Here is an 18,798-nt window from a genome sequence, read left to right as displayed (position 1 = left end):
ATTCTAAGTAAAGATATGTGTGTCATATGTCTACATTTTGGCAAGTGTGTGTGTGTGTGTGTGTGCAAAACAGGATGTGCTGACCACAAACACCGGCCTGCTCTCGAGCGAAGTGAGACAGAGAAACAATTTTAGGAAAAGGAAGGTCAAGAGACGGACAAGCCACCTCCACGCACACATCTACCAAAGTAACATTTCTAAAATTAATATTACTGAGTAGTTCGTACCATGGTCAGACAGACCGGATGATTACCAAACCGCAATAGGGGACCTACTCAGGTGCATACGTGACCATTTCCCAGTCCGAATGGAACAGTGAACAGTACAGTCTGAAATTATCATCTTATTTTCATTTGCATTATTTATTCATTTGCACATGTTTACAGACATTCCTGCAATTTGCTGGAAATGTGACATCATGGATCTGAAGTTATTTGCAATTTAACAGCTTAGCAGCTGCTTTTAGCCAAAGTGGCATTTCACATATTAAGGAAATACCGTAATAGCTGGCAAAGTTGTGTAAGTGCCACTGCCAAGGTGCTTGCCTAAACACCTGAAGAGATTGGAGGGTTTACATTTTTTGCTTGTTCAGTATCTGTATTGAACTCGTTTAACACCAAGTTAAATACTGCATACACATACTGCATTGCATACACAAAGCACTCTGGTGCTGAGCAACGATATAAATATGGAAGAATTACCTGACAAAGACTGATATTCAAAATGCCATACAATAAAAAGTGTGGGATTGCTAACCTTGCTCACAGCTGTATAACAATTAAACCATTTCTTAAATAAGATAAGTATACCAGGGCATGTGCTGTGAAATATTTCCTGAAGTGATACTGAATTAGCATTTTATTGCATTTCTGAAAAACTTGTTTTTTTTTCAGAAGTCAATAAAATGTAAAACTAAACTCCAGACAGACTGGCATAGACATAACAGCCTTTTTAACCTGTTTTAGGCATTTTCTCCTGGTATAAAGCCAGACATTGATGTTGTGAAGGGTTTTAGGATCTTGAATTCACCTGCACGCACAATGGATTTAGTATAAAGTACAAAGTTCAGCTTGGTCACAGTGCAATAAAACTGATCAAGCAGAAAACACATTGATAGCCAGCATTGGTGCTCTAGTAAAATAGTGTATTCATACATATTCATACAAATTAACATTACTGGTTTATTCTATTTTCATTCCAATACACATAAAAATTGGTACCACGCGTATCTGTGGATCTTATTTTATAGACTTCGACATTCAACATGCTGTGAAATCACCAAGAGAGTCAGACTAAGTTTTCAGGATAGACTTTAATTAAAACAAATTAAGCAGTTTCCACATGGTTTTTTTTTTAATATGTAAAAATCATACACAAATAAGCATCTTAACATTTTTAGCAACATGACTGTGAAATGTGGTTTTACAAGGGCTACCCATCCCATCCCGCCTACCCCCCCCCCCCCCCCAAACCCCAACAAACCCCACCCCTCCAATGCAACAGCCTCCTTCCAAATCAGGCAGATGTGCAGAATGTAAATGTACAGCAGAGGCCCTTGTCACATTGCTCCTCAGCACAGTCATTAATGCGGGTCTTTAAAATCAATCTCATACCACATTGGCTTCACTGCAGAAGATGGGTGACAGTCAGATGGGTCATACAATATTTGATTGAACTGTTGTTGGCTCACTTAATTTTTACGCGTACACAGTGTCCAGGTACAAAAACGCATATTAGAAAAGCATACGTTGTTAGTAAAGTTGCTTCTATCAACAAGTCATAGACATCCAACCCTAAAAACCAGCAGTTTCCGTCCCCGGGCCCTCCAGGAAAGGAGGATTTATACCCCTGCTCTGAAACTACAATGACAAACCGCGCTGCTACCAAATAAATAAAGTTTACATCATTACATTACATTACATTACAGGCATTTAGCAGATGCTCTTATCCAGAGCGATGTACAACAAGTGCATTAGTTCATCATCATAAATAACATTGATTTGCCATTCGTGCTTTTTTATGATGCCTATACTATAGATGACTCAAAGATTCACCAGCTACTGACAGAAAGAATACATCCAGTTTAATTAAGAATAATGTCCTTATTAACGTACCTTGAACTTGGGACAGAAATGATAAAGGAGACACGTTTTGTATGTCTTTAACAGGTCTGTTACAGTGGAGAAAAATTTTCTTCAATTAAAAAAAAGCATTCTGTAATGTATGTGCACTTGGTTTGTTTGGTTAGCCAGCTAGCAATCTTTTAACAGCCACTCGCTCATATTTACATATTTCAGCCAGGAAAAGCTACTAACGACATAATCTGTCATAACCACTTCATTGGACCACTGTGAGTGAAACATTATCGTTAACGGGTTTGGGATTCTGTTACCGTTGTTGTTGTTAGAATGGGAAACCTTCTTGCGCAAGCAGCGAAACGTTAGAAGGAGCCGTCGTTTACCGGCTGAGCTGAGCCCCGGCGCCAGGAGTGCGTTACAGTTGAGGCGAGGCGCTGCAGCGTCTAACCCGGGGCGCGGTCAGTTCTTCTTGACCTCAGCGTACGTGGTCTCCGGTATGGCCGTGGCGACCGGGCCTGGCTCAGCCGCGGCCTGTGCCTTAACAGATCCCAGCTGGACTTTGCTGCCGTCAGCCTTACGAAAATGGCTGATGTCTGCGTAGGCCAGTTCCTGGAAGGAAAAAAAAAAAAAAAAATGGAAAAGGTGTATGCAAAAATTCTGTCTGACCGCGAGGGAAATGGGAGAAAGCAGCATTCCCTAGGCTTCAGAGAGAGAGAGAGAGCGGCTTCATGGATAGAAGCTTTTCGGAATCTATATACCTGAGCTGAATAAGGTTCTCCGTACCTGTAGGTCAAAAGCTCTAATCTTTTAGCATTAAAAAAACACAAGGACACAGGGACAGTATGAACAGCAGTAGTGCAAACATCACAGGCACAGCACCAGACAATGTCATGCAAATATTCCACACAGAATAGAGGCAACATTCTCATGATAAAAATAAGTGGGAAGAATAATGTTCCAAAGTCTGTTTGCATATTTAGTTGCCATACAGTAGATTAGATACTGTAGCATTATCACTGTGTTTTAGTCTGTAAATGCTAAAAGTTACAGTCAAAAATATTCCCAAGCATCATAAGATTCATTCATAAGGTTTTGCTTCTGTCACTGATCTTTTACCATGGACAAAATGGCAAATTACCCGAGACTACATCCTCTAAAGGCTGAAAATCCCTAACAGGCACCAGTGAGTATACTATATTTGGCGTTCACCGGGCGTTGAATACTGTTCAAGTTGAAAATGACATGGGAAAAGGTCAAACGTGTTTTAGCCACAAGCTGTAATGGAAGTGAATGGTGAAATCAAATAACCGCTAAATCTTATATTATATGGCCAAGTATCACTCCACTGAACACAGCAACTTTTACAGAGAAATATACAATAAAAGATTTTGCAGTAATATGACTTTATGAACATTATGAAATAACGGCTCAAATTCATGAGTACAGACTGCTGTGGGATTCTGTTCAGTATGTTTACGTAGTTTTGTAAGCAAAAATGTTCGCCATCGACGGACAAAATCATGGGTGAGTGAAAAATAGGCCTGGATATCAAAAAGGCCAAATACCAACAGCAACCACACAAACAACATTCCAAACAAAGTGTTGTCAGGCGACTGATTCTGATACCGACAGGTTTGACAGCAGCCCAACAGAGAAGAGTTATGGCATCTGGCACCTCAAGTTTTACAAACAACAAAAAAGCAGGTGTATTGCTCACCGCATCCCCTCCGTTAGATTGGTGATTTGATGCTGAAACAAGACAACAAAAGGGGAGATTTCAAACATGGTGTTGAAGTCAGTTGGAATTACTGCTGTGACAACTGACTTCTTTTTTTCTTTTTCTTTTTTTGTTCATGTGTTGTATTGTCCTTGATCAGTTCCTTTTGCGTAACACTACAGGGTGACCTTTGATTATTTCATATTGTTCCTTATCAGATGACTTCCCGAAAATCAACCGCACATGCTAATAAAGCTACATAAATGGCCTACCAATAGCCAGAAAAGCTCTGGCATATCAGGCTTGATATTGTGAATAAATACAGCTCTAAAGTCTCCCTTTGAAGTTCTTTTCCTTGTCCCTCTGTGCGGCCGAGAGATATGAAAACAAATCAAACAAAGAATGCAGTGGAAAGAAAGGGTGACTACTATTTGGATGATTTCAGGTTTTACAGGTCTGAGTTCAGAGCCTTATGGCCAAAAAGGAGCTGGTGCTGAGCACTGACTGGTTGGCACTGTGAGAGTTGAACTGTAATCCAATGTAATCTAGTGCGTACGTGCGATGGGAAGCAGTAGAAGCAGTGTGGGGCAAATGTGTCAGCGCCCTGTGCAAAGGGCCTACGGGAGGCAGGTGAGAGGAGACGGACAGTGAGTGGGCACAGCGGGAAGCCAGTTCAGGGTGATGGCCATTCTGGGCCTTTCCCCCACACACGGAACAACCTTGTCTGGCAGAGGGCAGAATGTGTATTCCGGTGAGAGAGACAGGCGCGACAAGCAGCAAGCACACAAAGAGGAGTGACGCAACGAGTGAACGAGTCATACTTACTGTTCCCGCCGCCGCGGTGTGTGGCCGTTGAGCTGGACCTGCGTAAACATCGCACAGATATCGGGTTTACTAGTCAGCCTTCACATGCTACCATCTCCAGTACCCCTGTATAAGTTCATTCCTCCTCATCTGAACTGCACGTACATAGAATAGGGTCCCAGTGTTTCTGCTTAACCTTTTCCCTCTCTGTGAGTGATGTCATAAAGGTGGAGAGTCTCTATGGAAACAATTCCCATTACCAGTGTGTAAAAATATTCTCTTTCCCTTTTACATCCAAAATTCACCCATTAATCAAATTTTACATAAATTTAACCCAAACACATCCAAATATATATGTTCGAACAGCAGCAAATGTAGCAGAAGTTCCTCAATGTTTTTCTTCGGGGAAAAAAAAAATTTGACAGCAACAAAAGATGAATTTGCTAAAGGTGGTTGTCTGATTACTTTGAATCACGGCCGAACAAACCTTCATATACACAATGACTGAAAAACATTAAGCAATATTATGACTAGTTATGGTATTTAAATGATGAATACTGACACAACATACACAATAGCCTTATACCTATAAATGCAATGGTAATCAGTGCAGTTACTTTACTGAGTACAACAAGGACTTTTCTGATACATAAAACGGCTGTTTGACTGGTGTAATAACTGATCTGGGGTGATGAAAAGTGTTCTGCACTGATCTAACTTGACAAAAAAAATCTAGCTCAACAGTTACTTGGGATATAATTATTATCCATGCCAAATCATGCATAAATTAAAATAGTCCTGCCAATTTCACAGTCATTTCACGTGGAATGACACTTTTCCATTACTCCGTAAATTTCTTCTGCCCTGTGTCTAACCCGGTGTATCCAGCCGCTGATTTTGTTATTCAAACTCTTACGGGCCGAAACAGTTATTTCCTTACAGACAGAACAAAGGTCTAGGTCATAAACGTGATGTGATTATATGTTGAAGGCTAAATGTGTCAATATACGACTGTTAGTTCGTGCTGAGCTACCACACACTGGCACTGGGCGTTATCTGGCTCATCGGCTCTTACTGTACCTCACTCAAATTCTGGGGGGGGGGTAAGGCTGCTTGAAATGAACTCACCAGACAACTAGTTTGACTACTGCAATTCCTATAATGCAACGACGTCATTTCAAGTGAATGGGAGCCAGCATGATTTTCTCATTGTTCACCACGGCTACAAATTGAATTACCAGTATTGCTGGTGTCAGGGCAGACAATTAAACAAACACTAAAAACAGTGTTCAACCAATGTCATCGGTGATGTTTGCTTACTGGACACAAGTCAGAGATGGGACCTACCCTACATTTAGACCTGATTATAAAAATTGTTGATGAGCCCTAAGGGAGCATGAAGTGTGTTCCTCTTAGCTAATACTTCTATCTCTCACACATTTGAGTCTGTGTGAGAGGCGGTCATGCCTCTCCAGTTCTCTGTGCTATTGGAAGTATCTCCCTGACTCACTGCAGTGAACCATTAACTCAGAGGTAAACTACACCCTCGCATAGAACTGCTAATCTCTTCCAGATAAGACTGATGGGAAAACATGCACTAAAAGTTTGTTATCATTTGCCAGACTTTTGAACCAGTTGCAGGAAAAGTATTGCCAGCTACACTTGGATATTCTGTAGGGAAAGTGACAACATGTATGTAAAAAGCTTCAAAATGTCTCTGATATGCTGTCAGTTCCATTGGCTGCATCATAACTATAATCATATATTAACTGTTGCTCCTCTGGAAACGGTGGCCCACCTTGGTAAACCTGTAAGACCTGTACGTATATTTTACGAACATTAGCATGCTTTTGTGCTCTACATGTATGAGGTCTATATAATACTACACATGGCCTATAAATGACAAGAAAAGAGGGTCCCTAAGTAGCTTAGGTCCCAAAGGGGTTTCATGTGAGTTCTGACTGCGCCTTAGGGCCTAGATATTGTACAGGTCGGACCATGGCCTGTGCCATTACATGGCAATTACAAAGTAGGGCAACTAAACTGTTTCCTGGTATTAAAGATAAAAGTTATGACGAAAGACTTAAGATGTTGAAAAAAAAAGTTGAACCTTTTCTAGAACCATTTTATCTGTCTTTTAGTATGGCCCCCAGAAATACAATACTAAGTGTGGTCTGACAAAGGTATTGTATAAGATAAGTATAACTTCCTTGGATTTACACTCAGTATTTTTGGATATATATCCCAGAATCTTGTTGGCCTTCTATTTTTTACTGCTAGAACACAGCCTAGAACCTGAAAAGCTTTGATGTACTATTACTCCCAAATCTTTTTCAATTTGAGCACATTCCAATTTTGTTCCTCCCATAAAGTTGTTCTGGCTTATGTTTTTATTTCCCATATGTAGAACTCTACATCTCACTATACTGAATTTCATTTGCCAGGTTTCCACCTACTTCTGGATTCTTTTAAAATTTTCTGTCAGAAAATTTACAAACTTCAAAAGTTAACTAAACCTCCCAATTTTATATCAGAGTCGCTGGTGACATTTCTTTTCCTTTAGACGACATTCCAAAGACCCAGTTCAGAACTGCCCTGGTGTGCACGTGCAATAAAACGAAAGCAAGTCAGAGTAGGTAACATGTATACTGATCTCTCACCCTCCTCCCCCCATAAAAGAAAATTAACCAAGAGAGAGCACCAGAGTGTTTACCTCTTTTTCTTCTTCATGTAGAAAAAAGCCCCACCAGCCACTGCGACACACGCCAATGCGCCAAATATACCCCCAAGTATTGCCCCTAGTTGGGACTCAGAGTTGGGTCCTGCAGAAACTGTGCATAGCCACACAGTGCTGGTTAAAACAATGCTGTACACACGCTAGCAATACAGCATTAACACAGTTCAGCCAGCGTAATAAACAGGTTCTGTATGCCAAGCCAGTTCTAAATATGCTACAGGGCTTCAACTGAGCACTTGTAAATATTGTGGGACTGTTATGTACCATGTTTTGCTATATAGATTCACACCATCACTATTAGCACCGCATTACATGCTTGTACAGTTTGAAATGGATTTTACTTCAGATTAAATACATTTCAGTATGTCACTGTTAATTCCCATTATGGCTGTAGGACACCAATGGGCTATAATGGATACTCTATCACTCACAGCCTCAAATATGACACTGATTCACTCATACTACATTGGTCCACTACACGACATTCATGCTTACACTATGATATTTGCATTTATGTTTTCAGCTTTCAAATATCAGTATCTCACCTTTAACAGTTAAAACATGGGGAGCTGAGGAAATAGTTGAACCAGTCACAGAATTCTTAGCCACACAGGTGTAAGTCCCGCTGTCACCAAAGCCGGCATTCTCCACAGTAAACTCCTCTGTTATCACAGCAGTCTCTGTCCCATTGAGAGTCCAGGTGAACGTTGCAGGAGGTACAGATGATGCAGAACAGGTCAGCACCACTGTATGACCAACTTCTATGTCACTGGGTCCCTGCATGACAACCTTCTCTGGACCATCTGTAACTCACAGCACAGCCAGTTAGAGTGAAGCACACTGCAGTGATCACAGCTGCCAGAAATGTCGGGGATGTACAGACACTAAGAGCTTCATCATGGCGGTGACAGCCAGGTTTGGGTTCATGGGTTGAAGTTTGTTTAGTGGAGCTATAACAACAAACTATTGTGTTGGTAAAATTCAAAGTAAAGATATGTGTGTCATATGTCTACATTTTTGCAAGAGTGTGCGTGTGTGCAAAAGAGGATGTGCCGACCACAAACACCGGTCTGCTCTCTTGCGAAGTGAGACAGAGAAACGATTTTAAGAAAAGGAAGGTCAAGAGGCGGACAAGCCACCTCCACGCACACATCTACCAAAATAACATTTCTAAAATTAATATTACTGAGTAGTTAACGTGAAGTTAACGTGGGGCCAGGTGCAAGGCGATTTCACTGCCCGACCCATACCATGGTCAGAAGGACCAGGTGATTACCAAACCACAATAGGGGACCTACTCGGGTGCATACGTGACCATTTCCCAGTCCGAATGTTAAAGTACGAGGGATACAACGGGTCCACTGAATCTGTCGTAGAGCTATAATAACAAACTATGCACAGTCAAAACTATTACACCATGAAATTATTTTTCCACTGTAGTTTTGAAATGTGTAAAACACAGAAATAAAAGACATTCTAGAGTTTAAAAATGAATATAGGCCACAATTCCCTCTACTCACAGTTGACGGTAAGGTAATAGCTGACAAAATCGGTGCTCACAGGGTTGGTAAGTCTGCATTGGTATTGTCCATTGTCAGTGCCTTGTAGAGGGTCTATGGACACAGAGCTGTTGTCACCAGAGAAAGTGATTCTATTGCTAGGAGACAGTGGATGCCCATCCTTCAGCCACTTCCTGGAGATGATGGTTCCAGCAGCTGCCTGACAGCTCAGTTTGGCAGAGCTGTTACCTGCGATCAGTACTTCTGTGGGACCTGTGATGCTGGCGCCAGATATCTTCTCTACATAGGAGAGAGAACACAGGTGCACACACTCAAAAAATGAGGAGGTAATAGTTTTAATAATTTCAACACCAAAATGTGTGTCTGAATCCTTATAATAAACCATTGCATGAAATATTGGAATATTGGTCAAAATTGTAGTTCTAATGCATGAAATTCAGAATTCGGTATCTGAATGACAAACCGCTTTCATGCATGAGCCGTTCAAAATTACATATACAAAATCTGAACATTACCAGTTCCCACCTAAAAAAACAACTGTAATGTCAGAGACTATGGAGATATCTATGGTGTGAAAAATCAATATTTTGTTGCCATTAATTTCCCTCACAGGTTTGCTCATTAGCAGCAAATATCTGGTATCACTTTGTCTGAAAAACCTGGAACAGTGAAGCCATGAGAAACCTGGTCTCTGACTCACTAAACCTGCTCTCTGGAACATTGATTCTATAAGAAACCTGCTCTCTGGAACATTGATTCTATAAGAAACCTGCTCTCTGGAACATTGATTCTATGAGAAACCTGGTCGCTGGAACATTGGTTCATTGAGAAACCTGATTGCTAGAACATTGATTCTGTGAGATGCCTGCTCTCTGGAACACTGAGTTTGAGAGAAACCTGCTCTCTGGAACATTGAGTTTGAGAGAAACCTGCTCTCTGGAACATTGATTCAATGAGAAACATGGTCACTGGAACATTGATTCTATGAAAAACAAGGTCGCTGGAACATTGATTCTATGAGAAACCTGGTTGCTGGAACATTGATTCTATGAGAAACCTGCTCTCTGGAACACTGAGTTTGAGAGAAACCAGCTCTCTGAATCACTGTGTCTGTGAGAAACCTGCTCTCTGGAACACTGAGTCTGAGGGATGCCAGTCTTTCAAACAACACAAAGTTTCTCTCCCTCTGTCAGTTTTAAACTCTAATTTTCGTTTTGGTCGGCCAAAGCTTTATTGTCAAACATATGTGCACTGCCTTAAAATCTTTGGTGGAAACTCATTTATGTTGTATGTCTTGGTTTGGACCCCAGGAAGACTTGCTTTTTTCTTTGGTGTCAGCTAATAGGGATCCTATTAAACTTGGACTTAAAACTGAAGCTCCTCATATCAAGTTCTTTCAAAATAATATGCATTCATACAAATTTGCCTAGCATCTTTAGACACATATACACCCATAGAAAAAAAGATCAGCTTCTGCTTGTGATCTCTGATGTTTTCCCATGATCCCCTATGAGCCAGTCATAGAGCTGTGACACTGAATGGTGGGCAAAGAGTAAAACCAGGTATGCTATTATGCGCCTTTTCTTAGAAGAGAGGAGCTACAGTACAGTCTGAAATTAATATCTTATTTTCATTTGCATTATTTACACAATGCACTTTCAAGGACACAAGCACAAATGGAACACTTTGGTGGATAATTAAATAAGCCAGTTACAAAATATGCTTAATGATGAACAATTCAGTCTATAGTACTTTCATTTTCCCTTACAGCAATAACACAGCTGGTTAAACCAAATTTTTGCATGTTTTTATTGTATTTTTTATATTACTTTCAATGATTTTCAGTCATATGTATCCCCACCTCATATTACACAGCAAGATTTTGCTTCTCACAAAAAGAAACAGTCCGACAATTAAAAAATCCTTTTGCCAACCATATATGAATCCTCAACTGACTTACAATTCCTGGTTATCCTCTTTATACCTTCACATGTTTTTTAGCTTATACCACAACATATGATATGCCATTTGGACATGCAATGGTTCCCACATTCTTAAAATAAGAGCACTAAGACTATACTGATAGTTTCCGGTCTAAGTAGAGAAGTAAATCGCAGCAATTATTCATGGATTGTCATTTTGCTTGCTGGACAGGGAAACGTCTTGCCTGACTCAATAACCAATTAACAGTGTCCTCTTATGAAACAACAGAGCAAGGTCCCATGACTAACAGAAACCTTGTTTATTCTGTGGCAACATCTCAGTCTTCTTCTAGTCACCTCTACAGTAACACAACCAGTATCTTCACCTACTGCGAGATCTCTGTCTAAACCCCCAGTGTTGTCTATATGCCTCTTACTTACCCATGACAGAGATCAGTAAGGGGTCAGAAGGCTTAAACCTCAGGGTTTCGATGTTATGGGCCCAGCAGGTATAATTGCCACTCTGATTCTCCTGAATGTTCTCCAGCTTCAGTTTCTGACCCTCTGTGTTCAGCATTGTCCCATTAAAAGCCCATTTAAACTCTGCAGGAGGGCTGGACTGAGCTGAGCAGGACAGAGTGACGTTGGACCCTGGGGTTTGGAATTCCTTCGAAGGGTCCACAGTCACTTGAACATTATCCGGTCCAACTACAACACATTTCTTGTGTTAACAATACAAAAAAATGGATTTTGAGAAGAATTTGAAAAGGCTGAAGCAAAATCTGGCTCATACTCAATTGACCTCATCATCAGTGATCAACCAGAACAACTACAAGAAAGCATTTTCTCTGCAACCACTCTACCATTGCTAACAAGGTGACAGTAACACAGCAAAACGTAAAGGAAAAAGCATCACTGCATTACTAGGCAATAAGAATGGTTAGTCATTAAGGTCTGGAATAACTGTACTGTACAGAATCTACGTAACTGAAGCACTGGTAATTCCAACAATGAAACAAACTTCTCAAACTTGGGTATGGGAATAAACTTCTTTCTGTTCATTGACTCGGTTTTGTTTTGACTCATTCGTTTGAAAGTTTCACCAAAATACTGATTGTTTAGTAATGGCATCTGTTCTTACTGAGCTTTACTAGAAACTGATGATGGGTCACTCCATGACCCTTGACTGATGACACTACATTGTTAATTTCTGCTATCAGTGCACACAAAAGTACTTCTTCACACTTCTTGTGTTTTTCTTCACTACAATTCAAGTAAATATTTGAGTTGAGCATGGTTAGTTCCTCAGCCAATTCCCTGTATGCTCAAGCCTTCACCAAGAGTGGATTTGTAAACAATAGGCAAATTCATGAACATAAAGACTGTAAGTTAGAGAAGTTTGATTGTGACTACTTGAGTAAGACTAATAATATATGGAAGAACGTGGTTAAGATGATTGGCAGCATACCTGTTGAAAATTCCAGCTAAGACCAGCTAGGATTCAAAGTTGGTTTAAGATAGTTTAAGCTGTGTTTTTGAAACTTCTAGCTGGTGATAGCTGTAGCTGGCAAAAGCCAGTCTCTATTTGGACAAAGCTTGTCAAACCTGGTTCAGCTGGTAGTACAGGCCGGTGGTCACACTGGTAGACTAGCTGACTATATAGGCTGGGCATGGTGAACAGCTGGTTGACCATGCATCTTGACCAGTGTAGGCTGGTTTAAGCTGGAATTTTCAACAGGGATAATATGAAGTAAAAAAAGACAGGGAAACACATATCCCTTCTATTAAATCAGCATTTGCCTTTCTAAAGGGGAAAATATTCCAAGAACTTTGTAAGTCACCTGATTTTTAAAGGAAAAGACAGCGCAAGATGAATGCACATTCTCAATAGTATTTCAGAATAGAAAAGCAGAAAAGTAAAGCAATTAATAGTGTCATACCCCTACAGTAGCACTGAATAACAGACAGGCACAACCACAGTAATTAATTCTGATGAGAATATTAGCATGGCATGCAACAAACACAAGATCAGTCAAAAATTTTAAAGGTGCAAAGCGTGTTACGTAAAGCAAAACAAAGCCATCAATAATTGCTGTGCATGCAGATTAGAAACAGACTCACAACTGATGTTGAGGAAGACTGGTGAACTGGTGCCATTACTGACGACATTGTACACAGTGCAGAATAGAGGTCCCCGGTCAGACCTCAACACGCTGGATATGGTGAGAATCCTGTTGTCATCACTCAGATGAACACGCTCACTGGGTGTAATATCAGAACTTCCATTATGCCATCGATAAAAGAGGAAGGAGCCAAGGGCGGAGCATGTTAGTGCAACTGTGTCATTGAATTCCACTAAGTTGGTTGCATTGGCCCTCACTGTCACATTGGAGACTGGCTCTGTGGGTTCAAAACACAGGTAAGACAGCGGTGAAACTGTATACTGCTTCATTAAAGGAAGTTTTACCGCTCATGAAGTAAGCTACCTCATGTAATTGAATAAAGTTCAATACATATTGCATACGCAATATGAAAAGCACTATAAAAAGCACTACATCCTGCAAATTAAGCAAATTAAAGCACTATATTCTTCCTGATAATGCACTGGGAACCCATTCTTGAAGAAAATATATACAATAAATCCTGTTCTGATTTTCAGGTACAAAGGTAAGTTTGGCTAAATATACACATTTTGGGCCATCTGTACTAAACTAACTCAATCTACTGTATCACATGCTGTACTGTATGTCTTTTCAAATGGCAACTGAGGCCCTTTAACAATGGACAATATTGACACATGAAGAGCATAACACATTGCAAAATGCTCGATGTAAAATCAACTATTTATAAAACACTTTTAACTCAAATTGACTACATTCGACCCCTGCTGGACTCATAAACTCCATTAGAGGACATTTAAATAGAAGTCTTTTTCTTGGCTGCTTCTGTTTGCATCCCAGACTGAAAACAACCGCAACCTATGAAGGGATATCAACACCAGCATCCACCCTTGATAAACCACTCAATGGACTTGGAGAGAACTCATCAAATGAACTGGGAAATGCTTTGTTCTATTAATTGTTTTCTTGAGGCACATGAAACAGATTTTTTTGTTGTTGTGAGATTGACATGTTACCTTACATTGACATCTGTTCTGTAGCATAGACATTTTATTATGAAAAGTATTGTTCTTATAGTCAAAGGGCACTCAACAAACCCTCTATTTGAAAGTTAAAATAAATTTCTATGCTTTGTGAACATGTAAAGGGAAAAACCACAGTAGGACATGGATGCATGGAGTAAAATTCCAATTTAAAAGCATTCAATGAACACTTTCTTGAGTGCAGCTCTTGTATATCAGAATATTGAGGCAACAGGGATAATATACTGTCGTAGAGGGGAGTTTTTTTGGATTTACACCTCATTTTACCCTTAAAAATCACCACGTGATTTAAAAAATAAATTTACTATAAAAGTCTTGACTTTTGTAAAGCAATGTGGGCACAGCAAACTTTCCTCCAATTGAAGATTTTACATTTATAATGTCTGTACAAATTCAGACATTTACAAGTAAATCATGCCCATAAGCAAACAGAAAAAACAGACTTTGCTAAAGGTACTGGGATGGTCTATATAGCTTCCATGCTGGGTACTCACCGTACACGTTCAGTGTAGTTAGCCCCGTCTGTGTTGCACCAGTATTTGATGTCAGGGTCACAGAATATTGCCCAGAGTCTCTCAGTGTCAGCTGTCTGAGCTCCAGAGAACCAGTGACCCTGTTCACACTCACTCTGCCCTCGTACCCTGACCCTGGGATAATGCCAGTAGGACCAGACCCAATTACACTTACAGGTCCAGAGCCATCATTAAAAGTCCAAGATATTGTTAAAGGTTCTGGACTTGTTGAGCTAATGGTTGTTCTGAATGTTACATTTCCTCCTACTTCTCCAGTCAAAGGTCCTGGTGGGAGAACTTGTCCAGAAGAGCACCCTGAGGGAAAAGAGGGAAATGCTCCTGTAAATATTTCCCATGCACAGCTGAAGTACGCAGACTGAAGACTCATCTCTTCAGGCTGCACCTCTCCCCACCCCTCCCTAGCCTATAGTTCAGCTCACTGTACCTAGTTAGGATAATATGATTATGTTAGTGTATCTGGCAGGATTGTTTTTGTCTGATTAGGTGTGATTAGATGTGATTCCAGTGCTAGTTTGTACTTGGTAGGATTCTTGCTTGCTGAACAAGCTTACTCTACAGGATTGGAGTCCTGATCGATGTGGTCACTTCTGGCACTACGATCCTTACTTCACTCTAGTGTTTCTTTTGCACCTCTACATCATGAACCTATGCACTTGTTGTACGTCGCTCTGGATAAGAGTGTCTGCTAAATGCCTATAATGTAATGTAATGTAAAGTATAAACATGCTCATGTGTTTGATGAGGTTTTTAAAAAAAAATATTTTCATCTCAGTCAGAAATGCTCAATCAACTGTAGGTCCATGACATCACCACAACATTATCATCAGGTCAGGAAAGCACACAAAAGCAACCTTTTTTCCTCAAAACAGTGCTTCTTTCTGCAGACCTCTAGACTGTAGTGTGGCCCCACGCCTTCTTTTTCAGTATCAAAAGTGGGCTTAAAAGCACAGACGCACAGGGTGCACCCACCGCTTTAACTCAGAGTAGGTAGTCTACATACTGGTGATGCACTATAATATTGGAATTCTGTCACCTGATCATAACTCAACTTAACCCCATTTTAAACTTATTTGAACTTATCAGTATCGGGCTAATACTAAGATTATGGATTATATGATGATACAAGATGCATGAGCCAAGATGCACCTGAACCTCTGTTATTTTTTATTTATTTATCATTTTTACCATTTTTATTTTATGCATAAGTTGGCATCTGTGCTCATCCATTTCTCTCATGAATGCGGAAGCTCTGTTGCAGTTTGCATTTGTGGTATAATGCAGAACAGGGAGGCATCAGCATCAGGAAGGCACGGCCTGACCAGTATCAGCTACTAATATCAGCCGCATAATTTCCATAATGTAGATCCCCGGTATATACAAAAGGCATATACATCTTCAGCAGGACTGAATTGCATTCTTAAGTCAGCCTTTAATTTAAAATAATCAGAGATACATCTATCAAATTAATTCAAGTAAACACATTCATAAAAGACCTTTCTATGAGGCTCTGATTGGTAGTTCCTCCAGTAACTTGCACAACCGTGATATTTTACCGGTGGAGCACAGTCCCATTGGCATATGGCACTGTTTCTCGGATGACAGCAGTATTCTGACAGGTAGCCTCATCTTTAATGAAAACCATGGTTGGTGGATCTTTTATGAATTTGTTTTCCTCTTTTGGCCTTGTTATCTCAGTTGTGATAGAAACTGAAGGGATAAGGATGTTCTTGACCGCAAAGGAAATAAGTTGTCTTACTCTTCAGCACCAGCCTTTCAAACTTTAATCCACTGGTTTTGGGCGAGATGTGCACATTGGAATGAACAGTGATAATTGAACTCTAACAGAGTACATTTTCCAGAAAAAATTATCTTTACCCAGGGTGCTGGAGCATATCCCAGTGTGCACTGGGCAAGAGTCAAAATACACCCTCTATTGCAGGGCACACACACACCATTCATACCTATGGGCAATTTAGAGTCTCCGATTAGCCTGCCTGCATGTCTTTGGACTGTGGGAGGAAACCGGAGTACCAGGATGAAACCCCCACAGAGACACAAGGAGAACATGCAAATTCCACACAGGCCGGATTTGAACCCAGGACCTTCTTGCTGTGAGGCAACAGGGCTACCCACAGCACCACCGTGCCGCCCCTTACATACGGTATATCAGTTTATCGGATATACAAACATATATTCAGAATGTGCATTTCCATATAAACCTGTTGTATTCCAATGTCGGCACATGTCAACAGATGCTTTCGAATATAAAGCAATATAGCAAAATGTGTCCACTCCTTTGGCAATATATCAGTGCAAATATACACATTGCTACCTTATAGGGGGGTATATCCACCCTCTTTGTATACCAAATGACTAAAATTCTTCCAAGGAGACTTTTAAAATATTTTGTAAAATACTCAAATAATAGTGTCCAAGGCTTCTTGCAGGGTCTTTTTAGTTTTGTACAGCAGTTAATAAAGATGTATTTACCGAGCCTTAATGGAATAAGTGGTGGCACTTTTTTTGTGGTATGACATTTCATGAATACAGTTCACCCCTCAATAACCCATAAATACAATGAAAACAAGAAACGAAACATACTACAAGGCTTATTAAGAAAGGAAGTGTATCGAAATTCGACTGTATGGCCAGATTGATCATAGGGTCAAAAGCAGTTAAATCAGGACAAGGAAGTACTACGACCTCCAGCTCTTTTATATGAAAAGATACAAACCTGGTTCAGCTCTAGATTTAAATTGTTCATATAAAATAATTCTCGTCTTTTCTCTTGACAGTGTATGAAATTACATATCTCTATGGATAGCCAGTTTGTCACACGAGCTTAATTTCAACTCCAAATGCAACTCCAACCCACGTAGACCCATTAAGAAACAATATCGTTTATTTACTTAGTTTTAGTGAGACACAATTTACAGACTACACCGGCATTCTAGTTTACAATACTTTGATGAGACCATATCATTCGGTGTATCTTTCACCGGTAAAGTTAGGACAAGAATATCCAAATACGTCGCCCGACTTGCGCCTATTCAATCCTCAAGCCCAGTTCCGGTGAAGTACAGGAAATAAGATCAAATATCTTACCTACAACTGACAGCAATACCACTGCAAAAAGACGTAAAGTGTGCGAATCCATTATGAACGGACAGAAGATGTCAGTTCTCCAAACAAGACCATCGCGGGATATAAAGACTGCACCCCATACCAGTAAATGTCATCTTAAAGAAACCCGCCTATTACGACGCACAGTGGTGCTGTTCTATTAGACATGCCCCCGCATACCTCCCATCCCAATTACTAACATGTCACGTGATCCTTCTCCCTATCTTTGTTTTTGTCTTTTTGAATATAGTTCATAAAAATAGTATAAAGAAAAGACAAAAATGTAAGTGAATTGTAATGCTTTATACACTAAAACAAGTAGGATAAACAATACATTGAAATTGCTTTAATGTAACAGTTTAGGCTACAGAACTTCGGGTAACGTAGGCTACAATTTATTTCAAATGATCATCTCATCTCGTGCTCTAACGGAACAATATGCCGTGTTTTATGTATTCAAACACAAGTTTTCTTAATATTTAGTTCTATAGCCGGAAAATTATTAACCTTAGAAAAATGTCAATTCTGGAATATGAACTTGGTCTATTCATTCTGTAATGGAAAAGCCCATAGAACCACTTAGCTTTAACACAAGACAAGGCTAATTGATGACCTACATGAATAAAAGCTGAATGGTAAATGGATTGCATTTATATAGCGCTTTTATCCAAAGCGCTTTACAATTGATGTCTCTCATTCACTCATTCACCCATTCACACACACACAAACACACACCAACGGTGAAAGCCTACCATGCAAGGTACCAATCAGCTCGCTGGGAGCAATTAGGGGTTAGGTGTCTTGCTCAGGGATACTTCGACACCTACTTCTTCCCAGTGTTAACTTGAAGTACAAAATTCATTTTCATACAGTAGGCTAGGCTACTTTATTACAAAAAGAAACTTTCCTTGAAGGACACGCAATCTCCCGAACTCCCTTAACTCTGGTACTGCAGTGCCCTCTAGTGGTACACTTTAGCACACACAGCATGGGCCGCTCTCCATGGTGACTAAATGTTAGAGTGAGAGAGCAATGCTCTTTATCGTTCATTATTGCTCAAGGTCATGGGCATATCAACGACCCTCTTTCTCCCAAATGTAGCACCGAGCGTTCGATAAGGTCATAAATATGCCTGCAAATTACATAGTATTGACATAAATGGATAGGCTATGAGGGTGATAGAGCATTAAAGATATCCGGT

General features: G+C 40.1%; 1 protein-coding gene across 1 annotated transcript; it reads right to left on the bottom strand.

Moving 5' to 3' along the window:
* Nucleotides 1-1,293: 1,293 nt before the first annotated feature.
* On the bottom strand, nucleotides 1,294-17,752 carry LOC135234278 (carcinoembryonic antigen-related cell adhesion molecule 5-like). Its single transcript, XM_064298726.1, has 10 exons — nucleotides 17,580-17,752; nucleotides 14,436-14,768; nucleotides 12,900-13,178; nucleotides 11,220-11,486; nucleotides 8,857-9,135; nucleotides 7,882-8,139; nucleotides 7,313-7,430; nucleotides 4,621-4,658; nucleotides 3,796-3,827; nucleotides 1,294-2,687 (listed from the first exon to the last, which is right to left on the bottom strand). The coding sequence occupies exons 1-10, from the start codon at nucleotides 17,629-17,631 to the stop codon at nucleotides 2,538-2,540; spliced, it is 1,806 nt and encodes a 601-aa protein (XP_064154796.1). The 5' UTR covers nucleotides 17,632-17,752; the 3' UTR covers nucleotides 1,294-2,537.
* Between the last annotated feature and the right edge of the window lie 1,046 nt (nucleotides 17,753-18,798).

This window comes from Anguilla rostrata, chromosome 1, assembly GCF_018555375.3.
Source record: "Anguilla rostrata isolate EN2019 chromosome 1, ASM1855537v3, whole genome shotgun sequence".
In the NCBI taxonomy this organism is placed as follows: domain Eukaryota; kingdom Metazoa; phylum Chordata; class Actinopteri; order Anguilliformes; family Anguillidae; genus Anguilla; species Anguilla rostrata.
The sequence above is the reverse complement of the archived record's forward strand: the minus strand, read 5'-3'. Positions and strand labels throughout refer to the sequence as shown.

Bases quoted from the DNA above. Each gene is read 5' to 3' on its own strand.
- LOC135234278 (XM_064298726.1), bottom strand. From the start codon at position 17,631: ATGGATTCGCACACTTTACGTCTTTTTGCAGTGGTATTGCTGTCAGTT. The intron at 14,769-17,579 runs GTAAGATATTTG...CTTTTCCCTCAG, and splicing joins GGTATTGCTGTCAGTTGTAG to GGTGCTCTTCTGGACAAGTT. The intron at 11,487-12,899 runs GTGAGTCTGTTT...AATGTGTTGTAG, and splicing joins AGTCTTCCTCAACATCAGTT to TTGGACCGGATAATGTTCAA.